At 42.2% G+C, this 22,195-nt stretch overlaps 2 protein-coding genes across 12 annotated transcripts in view; one reads left to right on the top strand and one right to left on the bottom strand.

Annotated features, from left to right (window-relative positions):
* The window catches only part of LOC132396663 (interleukin-6 receptor subunit beta), a 188,553-nt gene that overhangs the window by 83,706 nt on the left and 82,652 nt on the right, over positions 1 to 22,195 (top strand). The window lies entirely within an intron of this gene.
* LOC132396664 (uncharacterized) overlaps positions 1 to 22,195 on the bottom strand; it is a 68,710-nt gene that overhangs the window by 38,263 nt on the left and 8,252 nt on the right. For all 5 annotated transcript variants that reach the window (XM_059974422.1, XM_059974420.1, XM_059974423.1 and 2 more), the window contains exon 3: positions 9,516 to 9,596. In XM_059974422.1, the coding sequence (XP_059830405.1) occupies positions 9,516 to 9,596 (81 nt within the window). The remainder of the gene's footprint in view (positions 1 to 9,515; positions 9,597 to 22,195) is intronic.

The raw sequence follows: 22,195 nt of genomic DNA, 5'->3' as shown, positions 1-22,195 counted from the left end.
CTCTCCTGACAGTCACCCAGTTACCTGTCTCCCGACTCTTAGGGTGACTATCTCCCTGAAACTCCTGTTTATTTCTGCCTCTGCCTCCCGAATGATCTGAAGTTCATCCAGCTCCAGTCCCCTAACACGGTTTGTCAGGAGCTGCAGCTGGATGCACCTTTTACAGGTGTAGTCATCGGGGACAACAGTGCTCACCCCGACTTCCCACATACTGCAAACGGAGCACTCAACTGCCCCAACTGCTGCCTCCATTACCTATTCCTAAGGTCATTAAATTAAAGGAGCTTACCCGGCCTTACTTCACTGGGAGCAAGCTCGTCCTCAGCCTCTGCTTGACGAAATCTCTCGAGCCAAAGCCTTCCTACTGTCTCCCACTACTGTCACCCACTACTATGTTGCCCATTCCGTTAAACTTGTTTACTTCTGTCATATATGCACATTATGCTAAATGTCAATCTTCTGGAATACATATTATTTGTGGTAATACTAGTTCCTGTGTTATGTGAGAGCTTTATATATTGTGTTGTGCACCTTGGTCCAGAGAAATGTTGTTTCTTTTGTCAGAATACATGCAAGGGTTGGCTGACAATAAACTTCAGCTTGACGTGGACATGGATCAGAAGTCTTTTGGAGTTCTCTATTGGATGGATATTCACAATAACCAAGTGCTGTTTGTCTATCATCCCTGTATGTTCAGGCCTGCTCTACCTCCCAATAAGTTTGATTCTCACCTTTGCTTTCCAAGCCTTCCATGGGCTCATCCTCTTCGTTTGCAGTCTCCCCCAGTACAAATGACCTTCAACATCAGCTTTTTCTGCATCTTCTCTCGATTGGAATTCCCTCCTTAAACCTCTTTACCTCTCACAGCACTATTTTGTTGATGCCCAAAGTGTCCATACGTGCTGAAGTTCTTGCAACATCTGTTACACCTGCCTCTTGCTTATCCACAAATTTAACGGGTCCCTGCTAACATTGTCAAGGTAATCTTCTGCCAACCATGTGCATTCTGATCTCCCTTCCCCACAACACACCCCAATGTTTTTTTCTGCATAGTATGCAATTATTCTTATGTTCAATAATTTCAAGTTGAGTGTTGTCTAAACCAGAAAATAACACATTCTGTAGATTGGGTAGTGTTACTGTAATGAGGAGACATCCAACACCACCTTTTCTCACTCATAGCACAAAACTGATGTCATGTCACCTTGCTAGCAAGTTACTTAAACAGCACCCACGTGCTTCTTGGAACGTTATCAAGTGGATCGGTTTCATAAAACATTAAAACTTTGCACTCAGTTTAAACCTTACTTGTTAGAGTTGAGACAAAGTTCATTCAATAAATGTTCCAATCCATCATCAGGCACTGGGGTGATGTGCAGTCAGCAGCATCCTCCATTACCATTGCTCAATTCACCACACCTCCATGGCTCTCGAGTTTATTGTCATATGCACAGTACAGTACACCAAAATTGTGATAGGTGGAGGGGCCAGTAGTGCTGAGGAAACAGAGTGACTTAGATAGACTGGGAGAATGGGCAAAGAAGTGACAAATGAAATACAATGTTGGAAAGTGTACGGTCATGCACTTTGGGAGAAGAAATAAACAGGCAGACTATTATTTAAATGGGGAGAGAATTCAAAATTCTGAGATGCAATGGGATTTGGGATTCCTCATGCAGGATACCCTTCCGGTTAACCTCCAGGTTGAGTTGGTGAAGAAGGCGAATGCAATGTTGGCATTCATTTCTAGAGGAATAGCATATAGGAGATGTGATGTTTGAGGCTCTATAAGGCACTGGTAAGACCTCACTTGGAATACTCTGTGCAGTTTTGGGCTCCTTATTTAAGAAAGGATGTGCTGACATTGGAGAGGGTTCAGAGAAGATTCACTTGAATGATTCTGGGAATGAGAGGGTTAACATGAAGAATGTTCGACCACTCCTGGACTGTACTTCTTGGAGATTAGAAGAATGAGGAGGGGACCTCAAACATTTCGAATGTTGAAAGGCATGGACAGAATGGATGTGGCAGTTGTTTCCCATGGTGGGGGAGTCTAGTACAAGAGGACATGACTTAAGGATTGAAGGGCGCCCATTCAGAACAGAGATGCGAAGAAATTTTTTTAGCCAGAGGGTGGTGAATCTGTGGAATTTATTGCCACAGGCAGCAGTGGAGGCCAAGTCATTGGGTGTATTTAAGGCAGAGATTGATAGGTATCTGAGTAGCCAGGGCATTAAAGGTTATGGGGAGAAGGTGGGGGAGTGGGACTAAATGGGAGAATGGATCAGCTCATGATAAAATGGCGGAGCAAACTTGATGGGCCGAATGGCTGACTTCTGCTCCTTTGTCTTATGGTCTTAAAACGTACAGAGAAATTTATCATTTTCATCAGATCAAATCAGCGAGGATTATTCTAGACAAGCTCTAAGTGTCACCACACCTCTGACGCCAAAATGGCATGCCCAAAACTTACCAACTTTAAACAAATCTTTGGAATGTGGGTGGAAACCCATGTGGCCACAAAAACATATAAGCTCCTACCAGATGGTAGCATGAATTGAACCCTGATCAGAGCTCACTGGTCCTGTAAAGCGATGCATTAACTGCTACGCTACAGTGTAACTTCACCCAAACATACTGCAGAACGCTCAAAGACATACTTCACTCTCTCCAGTAGGAAAATGGCCATTGGGAAACGAGCACAGCTACATGACAGTATCTCAGTGGGGCACATGGTGCTTGCTGCACTGGAGCAGCCATTGCTGCACTGGAGCAGCCATTGCTGCACTGGAGCAGCCATTGCTGCTACTGAAGGCAGTGGTACATCTGAAAAGTTGGAAGATTCGGTCTGCTCATACTTAAGCCTCTTAATCACTTCCCACATCTCAGTGATTTCCAAGACTCAGATGGTTTAACAGCGTGTTTCACCTTCTCATTACGACTGCACCTTTGTGCTTTATACTTTCAGAGGGCTAAGAACTGCAGCTTGCCAAGTCTATCAAATAAGACAGCAGTAATGAAGAGAACATTCACAGCCACAGATTTCATATTGTTAATGCACATAATTTAGAGGGTAGCACTGAGGTGACACCGATTGCTCGTTGGACACCAGAGGCTTGCAGGAGTAGTCTTCAATTCAGGCAAAAGACCGCACTAGTCCTTGTACCAGATCTCCAGAGGGCAAGGTCACTCTGAATCTGGTGCAAAGGAATCTGATGAGAAATCAAATAAAGCAGCCCACTGAAGAATTAAGTGACTGGAGCATTAGAAAGCCTGTCCTAAAGCAAGCATCACATTTTAAGGAACATGGCATCATTTCTGCACAGATTTCGGAGCTCATCCTTTCCAGCATGGAAGTACTTGACAGCTCCACAAACATGCGTGTGGACGTCGCTGTGGCACAGCATTCAATGGTCTCATTTTCCAGTGGAAGTTTGATCAATTGCCAACACAAGTATGGCAACTAGTGTTAAAAGCAGATTCTTTGGGGTAAGAGAAATCTAGTCATGTGTCCTCATACAGGATGACAATATTTATCCTATTTACCAACACAGCCAGGTCACCAGTACCCTTCCTGCACCCTGCCATCCTCCTTTCATTGTAATCGCCTTCTTCCCAGTTTTGCCTCTGATTGCTTCTCTTACTTCCTCCCGTCTAATTTTTTCCTAATCACATTCCCATGCTTTATGTACACTGTCACCCTTTTACATTTTTCCTGAGACTTAACAGGGCAAAATGGAATTGGTGTTAAATCATTTCTTTATTGCTGTACATTAATGTGGATTTTATCAATGAAATAAAATTTTTGTGAAAGAGCTTAAGAGTGTCCTATTTATGAATAGAGTTCTGTCATACAAGTACCTGTTCTTGCCCCTGTGTGATTATTTCTTAATGCTGATGCATTGACTAGGTTATGAGTTCGACTGTTAACACATTTTGATGTTATTTAGAATTCAATTTGCACATTAGCTGATTTTACACTTCTTGAAGATAACAAGAAATTTTACTATGAATGTGGGAAGTCTGAGGTTATTTCTAAACGAATTGCATTGTGCTTATCACAACTGAATCAAATACTGGTTGCGAATGTAGTTCAAAATCAACACTTTGAATCTGGCACAGTTCTCTATTTGCTCTACTTTGCCCCACTTACTCTGTTAAATGCCCTGAGACACAACTGTATTTTGAATCTCAGACCAAAAATAGCAAACAAGCCAATTTCATTGAATGAAAAATCACACAGCACAAGTCAATAATATGAATAATGCAGAAGACGTACAGAGACTCATCCTTACTAAACATGGGAATCGTTGGGTGTTTCACAGTCCCTTTTCTGGGTGAAATAATGACGATCAGAACATGTGCTTCTGCTGCTGAAGTACCGATACTTGGGTAAGAGTTAATATGGACTGTATTATGCCCTCTTCTTTCTGTAACAATGTAGGCATTACCTCTCATGGCAAAGAAAGGCAACCACAGTCATCAGGTGCCACATCATATAATAGCCACTGTTGTGCAAAATTGGCAAGCCTTTCTCTGTCAGTTCAAAACATCGCTCCCTTTTTAACAAAATGACACCTCTTAGCGATAAACAAATGTTCTGAGATGAACAGTTCTGGTTTATGTTGGATATACCAATCATGTAGCAACCTAATCCTCTAATTCAGGGCAAATACTATGAATTATGAAAAATTAAACAAGGATAAAAATATTTTACATAATTACTGGTAAATTTTGTCAATGACAATTGGAGGGATACATGCTTAATACAGGTAAATTGGATTAGCATATTGTTGGCATGGATGATTTGGGCTGAGGGGCTCGTTTCTATGCCATATTTATGTGTCTGTGAATGCAGCAAGACTTTTCTTCTTTTCCATCAGCAGATCATGTTTTATTTAACTCAGACTTCATGAGGTGCAACCCATGGGAACAAGTGTATAATGCATATCAAGAGATATATAGAAGGAACTACAGTAAGAATGAAAATTGTTTGTATAATTCTCTTCCATTTCATAAGCTAGTGTTGGAGCTTCTTTTGAAAAGTAGAGTGGTTTCAGATCATTCCAAAATCAAAATTATTTGAGTTCGTTTTAGTAACTTCTTAAAACAGGTCACTCTTCAATAAGCCAAAAGAAACAATTATGTAAAATCCAGCTGCTGCTACTTCCATCAATGAATGAATAAGTAATCCAGGCAACATTCTAGCACAGTGGCAATTTGATATGCCCCCAAATTTCCTCACCAATATTTATAGCTGCACCATAGAAAACATCCTACCCAGATAAAATATAGCTTGGTACGGCAACTGGTCAATTTCAAGAAATGGCAAAAAGCTGTGAACATCAGCCAACTATCACTCTCCTCAATTTACACTTCTGGCTACATCAGGAACACAGCCAACATACTCAATGTATTCTCTCCCCAGTCATTCTTTCTTCTTTCCCCCTTCCATTGGGCAGAAGAAAGATAGCATCAGCTTCTATCTCACTGTTAAAAGGCTCTTAAATGAATTTCTTTTAACTGATTCCACGATCTACCTCATCATAGCCCTTACATCTTTAGTTACCTATTCTGCACTCTAACTGTAATATATTTTGCATTATTATTTTTCCTTTCATACTACAATGTATTTACATTTGGAATGATCTGTATTCACTATCTCAGTCTGACTACAATAAACCAATTACCAATATTAAAAGGGGCTGCACTGTTGCTGTTAAAAGCAGCAAGTGCTGGAAATACTCAGCAAGTTAAATGGGATTCATGGAGAAAGAAACTGAGCTAATGTTATAGATCAGTCACCCTTCATCCCAAAGACTAAAAAGTACCTGACCTTCAGATGAAATATTAAGCTTGCAGTATTTCATAATATACTATAGTTTATTATTTGTGCAATTCATCTGTAGATATTATTCTCATCTTCATAGCTAGTGTGTTATGTGTACTATTGTGCTCTACACCCTCTTTCAGAGAAAAGTTGTCTCCTTTCTATATACATTATATGGTTATTGTGGTGAACTACATATACCTGTCTGGACACGCCCCCCCCCCCCCCACCATGCTGACTGCTCCTGTGGCTCCTCCCACAGACCCCAGTATAAAGGCGATTGGGGACTCTGCCCCGGTCTCAGTCTTCAGGATGCAGTATGGTGGTCAATTGCTGCTTGTTCTTTCTTCCAGCCAATAAATGCCTATATCTCGCCTCATGTCACAGTAACTATGAACCCTGTACCCGAGGTGACACCGTGCATACAGAGCCCTACACAGACTCCTCACAACACTCCTACACTGGATGTCTCGCACATGCATATACCAGGCGCCTCGCACACGCATGAGGGATCACTGCCGCCTAGTGGGCTGACACCTCCAGTTAGGCCGGAACCAGCACAACCACCCTCCGGTGCAATCACCACCGGCACCTGAGCTATCACAGCCGGTGCTACGTAGATCGCAGCGAGAGATTCGACCACCTGATAGGCTTAACCTGGAAATATACTTGTAAGTAACTTCGCCCCATGAGAACTCTCTTTTAAAAGAAAGGGGGGGGGGGTGAATGTGGTGAACTACATATACCTGTCTGGACACCCCCCCCCCCCACTGACTGCTCCTGTAGCTCCTCCCACGGACCCCAGTATAAAGGCGATTGGAGACACAGCCCCGGCCTCAGTCTCCAGGATGCAGTGTGGTGGTCAATTGCTGCTTGTTCTTTCTTCCAGCCAATAAAAGCCGATATCTCACCTCATGTCTCCGAGAGTTATTGATGGTGCATCAGTTATATATATGCATATAGGTACAGTGCCTAAAAAGTATTCACTTCCCTTGTAAGTTTTCATGTTTTATTGTTTTAAAACATTGAATCAGTGGATTTAATTTGACTTTGACACTGGCCAACAGAAAAGACTTTTTCCATGTCAAAGTGAAAACAAATTTCTACAAGATAATTGATTGCATAATTACTTAACACCTTCAAGTCAGTATTTAGTAGATGCAATTACAGCCTTCGGTCTGTGTGGATAGGCCTCTATCTGCTTTGCACATCTGGACACTGCAATTTTGTCCCATTCTACTTTACAAAACTGCTCAAGCTCTATCAGATTGCATGGGGATCGTGAGTGAACAGCCCTTATCAAGTCCAGCCACGAAGCCTCAATTGGATTGAGGCCTGGACTCTGACTTGGCCACTCCAGGATGGAAATGTTAAGCCATTCCTGTGTAGCTTTGGCTTTATGCTTCAGGGTCATTGTCTTGCTGGAAACAAATCTTCTTCCAAGTCACAGTTCTTTTGCAGACTACATGAGGTTTTCCTCCAAGATTTCCCTGTATTTTGTTGCACTCATTTTACCCTCTAACTTTACAGTAAAGCATCCACACCACCATGCTTCACCGTAGGGGTGGTGTGTTTCCTATGTGTGGTGTTTGGCTTACACCAAACTTAGCATTTAGTCTGATGGTCAAAAAGCTTCATTTTGGTTTCATCAGACCATAGAACCTTCTTCCAGCTGACTTCAGAATCTCCCACATTACTTCTGGCAAACTTTAGTCAAGATTTCATGTGACTTTTCTCCCCCCCCCCCCCAGTGGCTTTCTCTTTGCCACTCTCCCATAAAGCTGCAACTGGTGAAGCACCAGCGCCACAGTTGTTGCATGCACAGTCTCTCCCATCCCAGCCACTGAAGCTTATAACTCCTCCAGAGTTGTCATCGGTCTCTTGGTGGCCTCCCTCACTAGTCCCCTTCTTGCACAGTCACTCAGCTTGGGGTCAGCTGTGCCATATTTTTTCCATTTCTTGACGATTGATTTAACTGTACTGCAAGGGATATTCAGCGACTTGGAAATTTTCTTGTATCCATCTCTTGACTTTTGCTTTTCAATAATATTTTTGCAGAGTTGCTTTGAATGTTATTTTATCTTCGCAGTGTAGGTTTTGCCAGGATATTGACTCACTAGATGTTCGACCTTCCAGATACAGGCAGATTTTTACTACGATCATTTGAAACACCTTGATTGCACGCAGGTGATCTCCATTTAACTAATAATGTGACTTCTAAAACCAAATGGCTGCACCAGTGATGATTTGGTGTGTCATATTAAGGGGGGGGGGGTGAATAGTTATGCAATTAACTATTTTGTGTTTTATATTTGTAATTAATTTCGATAACTTTGTAGAGATCTGTTTTCACTTTGACAGGAGTGTCTTTGTTGATCAGTGTCAAAAAAGTCAAATTAAATCTACTAAAATTCAATGTTGTAAAACAATAAAACATGATAACTTCATGGGGGGGGGGGGAGGGTAAATACTTTTTTAAAATAAAAGGCACTGCAAATGACATTAAACTTGACTTGAATCTTTTTGTTACCATAGTGTTGAAGTCACCGAATCCTGAAGCCTGGCCTGTCAGATGGAAATTTAAAGCAATGGGATTGAAATCTGGCAAATTAAATAAATCCGGAGTCAAAGCCAAATATGAGGAATAATGGTTTTGAAGCTACCAGTAATACCCTTTGGCAAAAGAGATTTGCCCTCTTTTCCTCTGTTATACTGGCTATCTCACCTCTTTCTTTCAGTCCAGATGGAGTACCTTGACCCGAGACATCGGCTATACATTTACCTCTACAGATGCTGCCTGACATACTGAATTCCTCCAGCACTTTGTTATTCCAGATACCAGTATCTGCAGTTCCTCACGTTTGCCTTCTTTATCCGATCTGATCTGTATCCAAATCCAATATAGTTGATCATTAACCGCCAATTAAAATAGATTGGCATGCCACTTAGGTCAAGGTAATTAAGGAAAAACTTTAAATGCCATCTCAACTGATGACACCCATGTCCTGAATAATGAACAAATAAAATATTTACAAAAATTCCAAGGCAATTTTTAAAGACAAGGGAGGGAGTTCTCTCTCATTGGCATGCTAACAATGATCCCTCATCTATCAGCTGAAACAAAAGGCCTGAAGCACCACAGAACATGCAGAGCTGAAACTATAAGGAAATTGGGAAGGCAGACAGAGGATATGGAAAGCTAATGGCTCAATAAACAAAGCATGGGAAAATAAAGGGAAGAGCGCGAGAAGATAAAAGAGTGTGATCGATTCAAGATTTGTTTAATGTCATTTCCTGTACACAAGTGTAAATGAGAACAAGATCATTGTTACTCTGAATCTGATGCAGCAAAAAAACACCAAAGATAAAGAATGCAATAAATATGAAAACACAAGGTAGCTTTTCTATATAGATTGATTGTATGTCCATAAAGTGATGCTAGGTACGGGTGAGTCTGTACTTGACAGGAAATAAAGTAGTGGTGGTTGGGGGCATGGATGGGTGGGTTAGTAGGTGGAGGGGTTGATCAGACTTACTGCTTGGGGAGTGTAACTGTTTGAGACCAAACAGGGTAACCTAAGCTTGGAGGAGGTAAACGTGGATATATTTCCAAACATATGACAAAAGAAATGTGATTAAGGTGGAAAATGCAACAAATTGGATATACAGGTTGAGTACCACTTACCTGAAATTCCAAAAACCTCTGAAATCTGGAATTTTTTTTGAGCGCTGACATGATGTCACAAATGGAAAATTCCACAGGGCACTGGGACCAAAAATAACAATGTAAAAATTATTAAAGGGACCAAGCATCTTTAAAATAATTCAGTCTAGACATAATGTATCCTAGACTACTAAGGGAGGAAATTGAAAACAGGTTCAAAGGTTCATTTATTATTCATATGCAACTCTGAAATTCATCTTCTCCAGATAGCCACAAAACAAAGAGAACATGAAAGTTGTTCAGAGAGAAATATTAAACCCAACTCACCCCACACAGAAAAAGGAACGGCATTCCAATCAACAACCCCTCAAAATCCCCTCCCCTGCACAAAATGGAATGGAAACATTGACCCACCCCACCCAAAAATCTAAAAGAACACAACAGAACATCAACCCCAAAGACCTTCACCTCACAACAAAACAGGAAAGGGGGATTTAAAAAAAAAACACAGAATGCAAGAACCGTAAGTCCACAAAAGTTCATAGTCCATGACTGCAATAGTGCAACAGTGTTGGACAATGTATGATAATGCATTTTGGCAAAAGGAACAACCCTGCAGACTTATCTAAATGGGGAGAAGGTTTAAAATTCAGAGGTATAGAGGGATTTAGGAGATGCAAAGATTGTCATAAGGGGATGTGAGACTGGATCCAAGTTCAGGACACAGGCACTGAAGTACTAGGGGCAGGACAGGAACAACTAAACAATAAACAAGATGTGGAGACTGCAGTGTGTATGAGGGATGTGGCATTCAAGGTGATTCTGGGGTTCAGAGAGAGTCTTGGAGTTTAGGCAGGGTCTTGAAGTTCTCTGGGCAGGCCACATAACTCCTGGGCAGGGCCCAGACCTGGCAGGTCACAGGGCACAACCCATCAGAGGTGAGGGATAGGAAGGGGTAGAGCCCTCCACCAGGCAACAGCAGTCCAGCCTGACTTACCCGACAGTGGGGAGTGATAGGAAGGGAGCTCAGTCCAGGGTGGCTGCCAGACTTACTCACAGACCTCATCTTTACCATGGTTACTCCAAACTATGCTAAACCAAACAATCCCCCAACTCTACTCAGTCCTAGAGCCCCTTAAATTCACCGCCAGCCGATGGGCATCAGGTGCACCTCCTTGAGCCCCAACAAGCCAAGATAATCCCCAGGTGTGCCTAATTGGGCTCAAGGGCGAAACGAGGGACGGTTACAAGACCCAGAGTCCAGAGTCCGCGGACCGGATCAAGAACCGGAATGCGGGCTCCGGACCGGACCATAACAAAGATGGAAAATGCAATGTTGGCATTTATTTCAAGGGGAATAGAATATAAAAGCAAGGAGATAATGCTGAGGCTTTATAAGACACTAGCCAGGCTGCCCTTGGAGTATTGTCAACGGTTTTGATCCCCATATCTCAGAAAGGATGTGTTGCTATTGAACAGAGGTTCACAAAGATGATTCTGGGAACAAAGGGGTTAACATACAAGGAGCATTTGACAGCCTTGAGCCTGTACTTGCTGGAGTTCAGACGAATGTGGGAGAGCACATTGAAACCCACCGAATGTTGAAAGGACAAGATAGGGTAGATGTGGAGAGGGTGTTTCCCATGGTGGGGGCATCCAGAACTAGAGAGAAAAGCAAAATTGAGGGGCAACCTTTTAGAACAGGGGTATGGAGGATTTTTTAAAGTCAGAGAGTAGTAAATCTGTGGAATGCTCCACCACAGACTGCGGTGAAGGCCAAGTCCATTTGTATATTTAGGGTGGAAGTTGATCGTTTCCTGATCAGTCAGGGCTTCACAGGATATGGCAAGAAGGCAGGTGTAAGGGGTTGAGTGAGATCCAAGATCAGCCATGATGGAATGATGGAGCAGACTCGATGGGCTGAATGGCCTAATTCTGCTCCCATGTCTTATGGCCTTATGGTCCAGTATCTTCTATTCCTCTGGGGCTGTAAGCTTTATACCAAAAGACTGGAAGGGTACAAAAATGGTCCTTCATTTAAAGAGGGGAAAGGAACAGACCTGGAATTTAAAGCCAGTTTGCCCAACATCAGTGGTGGAAGAACGAGCAGAAGCAGTTTCTGAAAGGATCAGTTTTGAAATTAGGCTGAAGGGGCTACCTCTATGCTCTGTAACTCTAACACAATTTAAATCATTATTTAAAGAGGAATGGCCAACCAACAGTAGTCATGGCTTTCTTAAAGTGAACATCATATTTGTTTGAGTAATATGACAGAAATTTTTCTGAAAGCATGGAAGATAATTGATGAATTGGAATTTCATCTTATCTATTTGGATTTTGGAGGACATTTGACTGTCCCACATAGCTGATTAATCAGCAAATCAAGAGACAGTGGGGCTGGATCAAAAAATGGCTTAAATGGATAGAGGTAAATAATCAATAGGCCTTTTAGTTATTAATCTATTTGCAGTTTGTTTTGCAAAGCTTTATAGATTTAGATATAGGCAGAAGAAAGAGGATTAATAATTGGTGATATGAAAGATTGTGAGGAAAGTTACCTGATGTATTGTGTAGTACGCTGGTCACCACATTACAGAATAGTTGTGATGTTACTGAAGATGTTTCTGGATAAGTTTACAGGGACATTGCAAGGAATGGGGAATATAATTTTGTGGAAAGCTTAGTTAATGCTGGGATTTTTATCAGAATAGGTGGCTACAAGGGAATTGTGTGAGGCATATTTAGGGTCACTCCAAAGGAACTTTTCCTTTGGTAATCAATAATTTGTTGACATGAATTATAGATAACTGGTGCAAGGAGTAAGAGTGATGTGGTGCCACAACAGTTAGTGGTGTCCTGAAACAGTATCAGAGGCCCAGGCTCCAACCTGATCTTGGTCCCTGTCTGTGTAGTCTGTGAGTTCCTCATGATGGCATGGATTTCCAATAGCACCCCTAGTTTCCTCTTGCATGCTAAATATATTCTGCTAGGTTAAGTGGCTGTTGTAGATTAGACATCAGTGTAGCCAAAAAAAATTAGGGGGAGATGATGGATATGTGGGAGAGTTAAGGGAATATCCTTCCACATAATAAGCTGTGAGACCCAGGCCTACCGCCTGAAAATTCAACAGAAACAGAACTCATCTTCAATTTTGGAGGAAACATGCATGTGCTTGAACAAACAGGTGGACCGGAATTGATCTCAATGGCTCTTTCTCAGCTAGTGATCCTTTATGAAACTGTGTCATTTATGTCATTTCTATTTTCTTGAGAAAAAAGTGACAAATATGACTTGAATTTATTTGAAGAGTTTGTGAAGTGTAGTTGATGTGTACAGATGTTCCTTTTCCATGAAATAAGCAATGGGCCCTAATACCAATGTTTGGTGACTTGGTAACAAAACTGTAAACTCATTATGTACCTTCTCTGTATTAACTGTTTTAAAGATTTTAAAGTAAATCGTTTCTTTTCTCTTCATCCTAGATCATTCTTCTACATCTTCAATAATAGTTAACTGAATTAATCTCTCAACAGAGAAATAATGGGATATCTTGGGTAAAGGGAACTACTTCTTGGAAATAGGTTTATTACTTTGTCCTGGGTGGTCTTTTCATTACAACAGAAATAGCTATTTTTGCATTTTGCAGAGTTAACCTCAACCTATTTACTTCTGCATAACGTTTCTACAAATGACACAATGTGCTATGATGATCTGATAAGATTAACACCATTGATGCTTTGTAAGGAATATATCTGAAGGACTACGCCAACTGTTTCAGCAGGGTGTGATTATATACATTGCAATGGGTTAAGGTTAAGTTCTGTGGCAAGCCTCAGAATATCTAAGATGATGCACTTACAATGTGCTACAATGTACCAAAATGCAGCAAGGCATTACTTTCAAAAGGTTACAGGAGCATTTTAATCAACATTTTCCTGTTAATAGTCAGCCATTGGAAAATTCCATGGGAATTATCCTGAGTGTCTTTTTCATGTTATGTTTTGGGTTGGGGGCACTACTGTAAAGGTCTGACCATAATTCCTCCTGCAAAGGTGTTTACTCCTCCAAGTTCAAGTTCAAATTTATTGTCATCTGATTGTCTATATTTACCATCAAATGAAACAATGTTCCTCCAGACCATGGTGCAGTCCAAAGCATATATCACACACAGCATATGCAACAAAATATTACCACAAATAAGTTAATAAACTATAATTCAAAGTGCATGCAGCTCACAGCACAAGTAAATGGTAAATAGTGCAGTAAACAGCTTTCTGTCCTAGTGATGAGACCTTGTTGGTGGCAGGGTATTCATTAGTCTCAAAGCCTGAGTGAAGAGGCTGTTTACCCAGCCTGGCAGTCCTACTCTTGATGCCCCTGTACCTCCTTCTTGACGCTAGTGGGTTGAAGGGATTGTGGGATTGTAGGGATCCTCAACAATGATTCAGGCCCTTTGTCTACGATGATCTTGGTAAATGTCTCAAATAAAGGGTAGGGAAACCTTGGTAATCCCCTCAGCAGTTTTTACTATCCTATGTAGGGTCCTGGGGTCCAATGCCTTGTAGATTCCATACTACACAATGATGCAGCCAGCTGGGACACATTTGATGGTGCACATGTAGGAAGTCATTAAAATGGGGCAGGCAATCAGAAAATAACAATGCTGCTGTACATTCTTGACTAATGAGGAGGTGTTGTGGGTCCAGGTTAGATTATCCATTATGTACACACCAAGGAGCCCTGTGTTCTTCATTCTCTCCATGGCAGAGCCATCGGTGTGCAATGGAGCGTTGGCAAGCTGCACATTCCTAAAGTCTACAATTCTTTTGTCTTGTCTATGCTGAGACTCAGGTAGCTCTCACACCATTTGACAAGCCACTCTCTGTGGTTATCATTACTATTGATAAGGCCAACCACTGTTGTATCATCAGCAAACTTGATGATGATCTGGCAGTGCAGTTGTAAGTCAGCAGCGTGAACAGCAGTGGGCTGAGCACACAGCCCTGGAAAGCACCCAGGGCTCAGCATGGTGGAGCCTGAGCTTGGGCTGGCTGCGCTCTTTCCATCAAGATCTAGTTACAGAAAGGTGGGGTTGACTCCCATCGAGGTCAGTTTACCCACCAGCCTCTGAGGGACGAACGTATTAAATGCCGAGCTGAAGTCGATGAACAGCAGCCTTGCATTGTTTTCTAGGTGGAGGGCTGAGGCTATGGCATCATTAGTAAACGCAAGGCGAACTGGAAAGGGTCCAATATAACCAGAAGGCGGGATTTTAAATGATCCATTAACAGCTGCTCAAAGCACTTCATGATTGTTGAGGTCAGCGGCACTGTGCAGTATTCATTTAGGCCATTTCCCATCACTCTTGGGTGTTGGAATGATGGTGGCTGCCTTGAAGTCTGCAAAGACAATGGACTGTTGCAGAGATATTAAAGATGTCCATTAAGCTGAGCTGCATAACTCCTCAGCACATGACCAGGTATTTCATCTGACCCCTCAGCGTTGTGTGGGTTTACACTGGATAGGATCCTCCTCGTGTCAGCTGTAGCCAATCGGGAAGCCTGTTGCTCATGGGTAGAGGGGGCTTTCCTCCATGTCGCATCATTCATTGTATCAAATTCAGAAAGAGAGGTGTCTCTGTCAATGATGAGCAGGGTGGACTTGTAATCTGTTGTGGTTTGTATACCTTGCCACATGCGGCGCGAGCTCCTGGTGTCACAAAAGTGCCTCTGAATTTTCTATGAGTATTCTTGGCTTGGCTTTCCAGTGGCATGGGAGAGCATAGCTCCTGCTGACCTTAGAATCATCTTATACCCCGTTCCGAAGGCAGTGTCCTGATCCCTATGCAGTGCATGAACCTCTAGTCAAATGTGGTATATGATTTGTCATGCAGCATAGCACCATTATGTCCTCAGTCACCGATCCTACACATCCATCAATGTTGACATGATGATCGTAGATAGCCATCTCCCTGAATATGCTCCAATCCATGCTTTGGAAGTGCTTGCAGTGCTGTGGTGGCACCTTCTGGCCAGGTCTTCATCCCCCTATAAACTGGTTTGACTCATTTAGCCAGGGATCTACAAAATGGATACGTGGTCTGAGTATCTGTGTAGGCTCCACGAACATTGTATACTCTTTCCTTCAGTTGTGAAATTGGCATGCTGGAAGTTGGTATGATTGAAGTCATCAGCAGCAACAAAGAAACCGCTGGGGTGAGTGGCTCCTTCAACACTTCGCCAGCACTAGCACGGGAGGGAGGGAAACGTAATCAGCAACATTCACAATAGCAGTGAACTCACTTGGTAAATAGAAGGGCCATTAAAAGCTATGTGCGGTGAGCAATGGGTCATTACTACTGAGGCATTCACGCAGCAGTTATTGATGTAGACGCGCAGACCTCCTCCGTGGGTCTTGCCGGAGGTCACAGCATTTCCGTCTGCCTGAAAGGAGATTCGGCCCTCTAGCTGATAGCTGAGTCTGGAGTGGTGTCTTGAAGCCACGTTTCTGTCTGAAGCAGTGAACAGCAATACCTCATCTCTCTCTGGTTGATATGCAGACACAGGTAATCCACCATATCTTCTAGCAATTGGATGTTAGCAAGTAGAATCTTCAGGAGGCAGGCCTGCAGGGATCCGCTTCAGTCTCGCTTGAATACTAGCGAGCTTACCACACTTCTGTGTCCTCACGCACCAGTCTGATGTTCACTTCCCAGAGTAGCTGTAGTCGGCCACACCATGGTTCGAGGACCCAGTCCATCTGCTAAACTGTAACTGCATGGGATTTTCATTATGCCACTCGCTAATAATGTAGACTTACAGATCTTTCTACAGCTCCTCTGATGAGATTACTCCCAAATAAATAAAATAATAAAAAAATAAAAAATTACTCCAAAAAGCGCGCGCAGCCACTCCGGGAATGAATATCTGTTACCTGTAAGTAGGGGCCGTGCACAATCCTGATTTGATGGAGACGGACGTGAGAAGCACAGAGGAACATCTGGTGAAACTTCTGACATGCCTGTTTCGCTGCCGCTGCTACTGTGCAATCGAGAAATCTCCGGAGATGAAGGCCCCGAATCCTCGGCTTTGCCTGTTGCTTGGCGGCTGGGGCTGGGGTCGAAGCGCTCGGCAGAGATGGTGCTCGGTGCTCGGTGTCGGAGGGCTGGTTGGAGGCTCGAAGTTTTTCGGGTGAACTCAGAGTTGGCTCTGGTCAGGTGCTTCCAAAGGCTGCACCAGGAAGATTTGCGGCGCTGGAGGTTCATGGCAGGAAAAGTTTTTCTTCCTTCTACCGTCTACATGAGATGATGGGCTATCGAGGACTTTGAAACTTTCTTTTACCGTGTCCATGGTCTGCCCTTATGGCATTGCTTTGCACAGTTGTAACTATATGTTATAATTATGTGGTTTTTGTAAGTTAGTCTTGGTCTGTCTTGTGTTTTTGTGATATCATACTGGAGGAACATTGTATCATTTCTTAATGCATGCATTACTAAATGACAATAAACGAGGACTGAGTGTCCTCACAATCTAATCTAACCTAAATGGCTGCTAAATAAAAAGTGCTGGTATTCAAACCCGGCGACAGCAAACAAATAGCACTGTATTTCCCGGATAGGATGGTGCGTGACCCGAAAGTGGTCGTGTTCCCATGCACCCATTGCATTGGTCCTTCTTGACAGTAGAGATCGTGGGTTTGGAAGGTGCTAAGTAGAATTTTTGCAGTGCATTTTGTAGATGGCACACACACAACAGTCATTGTGAGCTGCTAATGGAGGAAATAAATATTTAGGGCTTTCTTTCTGAATGGTGTCAAACCTCGAGAGTTGGAGATACACTCACCTTGTCAAATAGTGAATATTCCATCACACTCCTGGCTTGTGCTTTGCAGATAGGGCGAAAGGATTTGGGGTGATAGGACGCAAGTTACTTGCTGCAGAATGCCCAACCACTGAACTGCACTTGTGGCCATGGTCATTATATTGGCTGCTCTGGCTGAGTTTCTGGTCAAAGGCAAACCTTCAGGACTTTGAAGGTGTGAGACGTGACAATAGAAATTCCTTTGAATGTGAAGGGTTGGTGGATTGACTCTCCCAGATGAAGATGGTCATCACATGACATTTTTGTGCTGCAGATGTTACTTGCCATTTATCAGCCCATGCCTGACAATTATCTAGGTTTGTTTGCAAGCGAGTTGTGAAGGGAACTGAGCAAATTAAATAATCAGTAATAATAATAATAATAATAATAATCAGCAATGTGTAATAATCAGCAAATACTCCCACACATCTTACAATGGAAGGAAGTTTTCTGTTAAAGCAGCTAAAAATTCTTAAGTCTCGAAAATTGCCCTGAGAATATATATTCTGAGGCTGGAATGATTGACCTCTACAAATGGAGGCATTTGTGGTTTTTGAAAAATCATTTGGATTTTTCAACAATTGGAATGTCTTTTTCTTGATATCCATTGACAGTGTAATCAGGGCTTTTTAAACCACACTCAGTCAAATCGTGCCTTAATGTCAAGACAGTTAACTTTCACCACATTGAATTCAGCTCCTTCATGCATTTCTGCCAGAAACTCAAAATGACAAATTGACCAAAATAGTGGACATTTGCAAATATTCATAAATCCTCTTCCAAAGCCTTGGGTGGGAGATCAGAAAAACATTGCAAGTATTCTAATCTAGAAAAACCAGGACAAAGCAGACAATTTTAAAAAGATGAAATCATTCTATTAACAACCAAAAAAAATCATTATTTTTCCACAGTTTTCACCTTTAAGAGCATAGAGGCTTACAACTACAAAGTTTTTGATCACAATTTTGATAGCGACTCTCTAAATACAGTTGTTCCTCCTTAGCCGCGGATTCCGTATTTACGGATTCAACCAACCGTGGATCGGGAAAACCCGAAAGTTCTCTCTCCAGCACATGTTGCTTGAGCATGTACAGACTATTTTTTCTTGTCATTATTCCATAAACAATACAGTATAACGACTATTTACATAGCATTTACATTGTATTAGGTATTATAAGTAATCTAGAAATGACTTAAAAGTACAGGCAGTCCCCGGGTTATGAATGAGTTCCATTCCTGAGTCTGTCTTTAAGTTGGATTTGAAGTTGGAACAGATACATCCGGTATTATTTAGCGTCAGTTAGTCAAACGTTTTTCTTAGTATATAGTACATATTTTACCTTTCTATGCATATAAAACACTTAAGAAACACACGTATTTCAATAATTTAACCACTGCGTTGCTTAGTAATAATTGTAGCTTTCATCGGGGCAGGGCCTTTCACATTCTCCATTAAAATTGTTCTGACGGACTGTAACCTAACGCTTTTCCAATGACCGATGGTGTTTCACCTCTTTCTGATCGCTTTATTACTTCCACCTTATTTTCAATCGCAATCGTGATTATTTTTGTGAACAGAAACACTGCGGATTCAGAGCTGTGCCGCCAGGTCCTAATGTCACCACACGGAGACATGTTAAATAAAGTCCAGGGTTCCGCTGGGTCCTAAAGACCACCGTACTGATACATGTTAAATAAGGGACTTGAGCATCAGCGAATTTTGGTATCCGCGGGGAGTCCTCGAACCAATCCCCCGTGGATAAAGAGGGCCGACTGGATGGTTATGTGCAGATTGTTGAAGCTTTTTCTCTCTATTGGAATGAATCGACAGCAACTGTGTTGCTCTCATTTATTACTGTCAGGCTGAAAATTACTTCGATAATTCCATAATTTGCGGCTCATTCCTGGGAGGGATTATTAAAATTTCACTTCAAATTCATACTACAGCAGCTAATTATATGGTAATCATCATAATGCATGCAAATGTATACTCGAAATAAAGATCACTGCATCTAAAGTTTGGTAAAGTGGGTCTTTTTGGTCACTAAACTTGACTGGACTCTATCCACAGGGCATTTAAGTGTCACTGACAGGGAGCCAACACTTAGCCAGTACAATACATATGCACCCAACTTGTTCAACAATTTATTGGACTGGTTTTCCAATGGGGGATGCTGGAGGTTCACACAGGTCCAAAAGACTGTGGAGGAAACTAATCAGTACTTAGCAGAAATTCAACTCTCTCAATGATTCATTCACTGTTCCATATTAAATTCGTCTGGAAGGCCAAGTGAAGAACTTGGAGCTAAAAGCGGCCCATTGAATAGAGGCCTTTAGGCCATTTCAGAGCTTCCTCAGAAATTCACTGGCAGGAGAGGTAAACTGAAAGCAAATCTTTTCCATGGTTTTCCAATGGAAACATGCAGGTACAAAATCTACCAGGAAATCACTCGAGGCCAAGGGTGATCATATGGATGTGGTGAACTACATATACCTGTCTGGACACGCCCCCCTGCTGACTGCTCCTGTGGCCCCTCCCACTGACCGTGGCTCCTCCCACAGACCCCGGTATAAAGGCGATTGAGGCCTGAGCCCTGCCCTCAGTCTCCAGGATGTAGTATAGTGGTCAACTACTGCTTGTTCTTTCTTCCAGTCAATAAAAGCCAATGTCTTGCCTCACGTCTCGGAGAGTTATTGATGGTGCATCAATGGAGGTAGAAATGATCGTCTCAGTCTTAGTCGCAGGGTACCCAGCGTATTTGATGGGGGCACATAGGTAAAAAGGCTGGTAGGTATGTGGAATGAACTGCTAGGGGAAGTGGTAGAGCTGGATACAATTACATTTAAAAGACATTTGGATAGGAAAGATTTACAGCAATATTGGAACAAAACGAGGTAAATGGGACCAGGTCAGGAAGGGAACTTGGTCAGCTTGGATGTGTTAGACTAAAGGGCCTGTTTCCATGTAGTATAATTCTGTGACTCAATGGCTCTTCCAGTTTGAAACGTTCCTGATTATGGTTTCCAGCATTTGAAGAAGTAAGCAGTGGGAAACTGCTGGATTGTTGCCTAATGTTTAAGCAGACTCTGCTGAGTGCTCACAATCTATATCATAACAAGGAATGGTTCAAAGAGCAAAGAAATAGGGCACTAACACCAGTACATGGTGAAAGAGAGGGTTGTTTGTTCTATTTGGGTGAACTTCTCTTGAATTCAAGAGGGTTCCGTTAATCAAATAATAGGGCTGCAGATGAAGGTTTAAGCTGAACAGAGGGGAGGAGGGTGTGATGAGGGGAGACTTGGGAAGTTAAAGGAAAGGGATTTTGTTGTAGTACACCATAGCAAATAAGTAATCATAAGCAGACACTTATGACACTTATGACTTACAAATGTTCTTAAATTAGTCTGTATCTCTTCTGCTTCTGTTACTATCTTCACTATGCCTTTATGTTTGGTGGAAATTGTATTTGATGGTCCCAACTCCCAGATCATGAATATTCGTTAGGAAAGCAGTGACCCTATAACAAACAAGAAGAACTCTACCTTGCACTTCCCTCAGAATAAAAGACTCATCAGGAAAGGACGAACAATGCAAACATAACGCGTTTGCCACCAATTGGAGTAAGTGCACAGAAACATGGTTAAAAAAACGGGCTAGAAATGAGTACTGAACAGTGGTACAGTTGTTCTCCCCATGATTGCATGAGAGTCTGCCCCCCCCCTCCCCCCAGGCACTCTCATTGCCTCACACATAATGGCTAGTTGTTAGGTTAATTGGCTACTGTGAATAATGCATTGTCAATGTAAGTGAGTGGTAGGAGAATTGGGGGAGGGGGTCAGTGTTGAATACCATGTGAGAGAGAATTGGTTACAGATAAATAAGTGGGGAACGTGTTCACTCTGCGTGTTCAGGATTGAATTTTGGTTGTTGAGGGAGTCAAGGAGTGCAAGGAAGTGACACTGAGACAAGGCAACTATCATGAATTCACTTAGTGAAGCGGACACGGCATCCAAAGCCCTATTCCAGCTTCTCTTTCTCATGGTATCAAATACAGCACATTTCTTCTAGTACCAAAAAAAACCAAACCACATTTGTAAAGGTGCTACTTTATCATGAGGCCAGTTATCAAGACTGAAGGCCACGGAATATAACAGCACTGAGAAAAAATGGCAAAGTAACAGGAAGCAAAGATGAAATATTTTTATTCTGAGGGAAGTGCAAGGTGGAGTTCTTCTTGTTTGTTATAGGGTCACTGCTTTCCTAACGAATATTCATGATCTGGGAGTTGGGAACATCAAATACAATTTCCACCAAACATAAAGGCATAGTGAAGATAGTAACAGAAGCAGAAGAGATACAGACTAATTTAAGAACATTTGTAAGACCATAAGACATTGGAGCAGAATTAGACCACTCAGCCCATTGTGTCTGCTCTGCCATTCTATCTTGGCTGATTTATTATCCCTCTCAACTCCACTCTCTTACCTGTAACCTTTGTTGCCCTAATGAATCAAGAACCTACCAACCTCTGCTTTAAATATGCTCAATCACTCAGCCTCCACAGCCATCCATGACAAGGAATTCCATACATTCCCTGCCCTCAGGGTAAAGAAATTCCCTTTCATCTCTGTTCTAAATGGATGTCCCTCTATTCTGGGTCTGCGCCCTCTGGTCCTAGACTCACCCAATATAGGAAACATGCACTCCCCATCCACTCTATCTCGGCCTTTCAATATACACATTGTGTGGGGCTGTGGCTTATTTGCCTGTCAAAAGCTACTTCCACCATGTTGGCCATAGATTGGTCCTTTTGAAACCTGTAGCAGTTCTTTCCCATTGGT

This window comes from Hypanus sabinus, chromosome 7, assembly GCF_030144855.1.
Source record: "Hypanus sabinus isolate sHypSab1 chromosome 7, sHypSab1.hap1, whole genome shotgun sequence".
Lineage (NCBI taxonomy): Eukaryota > Metazoa > Chordata > Chondrichthyes > Myliobatiformes > Dasyatidae > Hypanus > Hypanus sabinus.
Note: the sequence above shows the minus strand (reverse complement) of the source record. Positions and strands in the feature narration are given on the sequence as shown.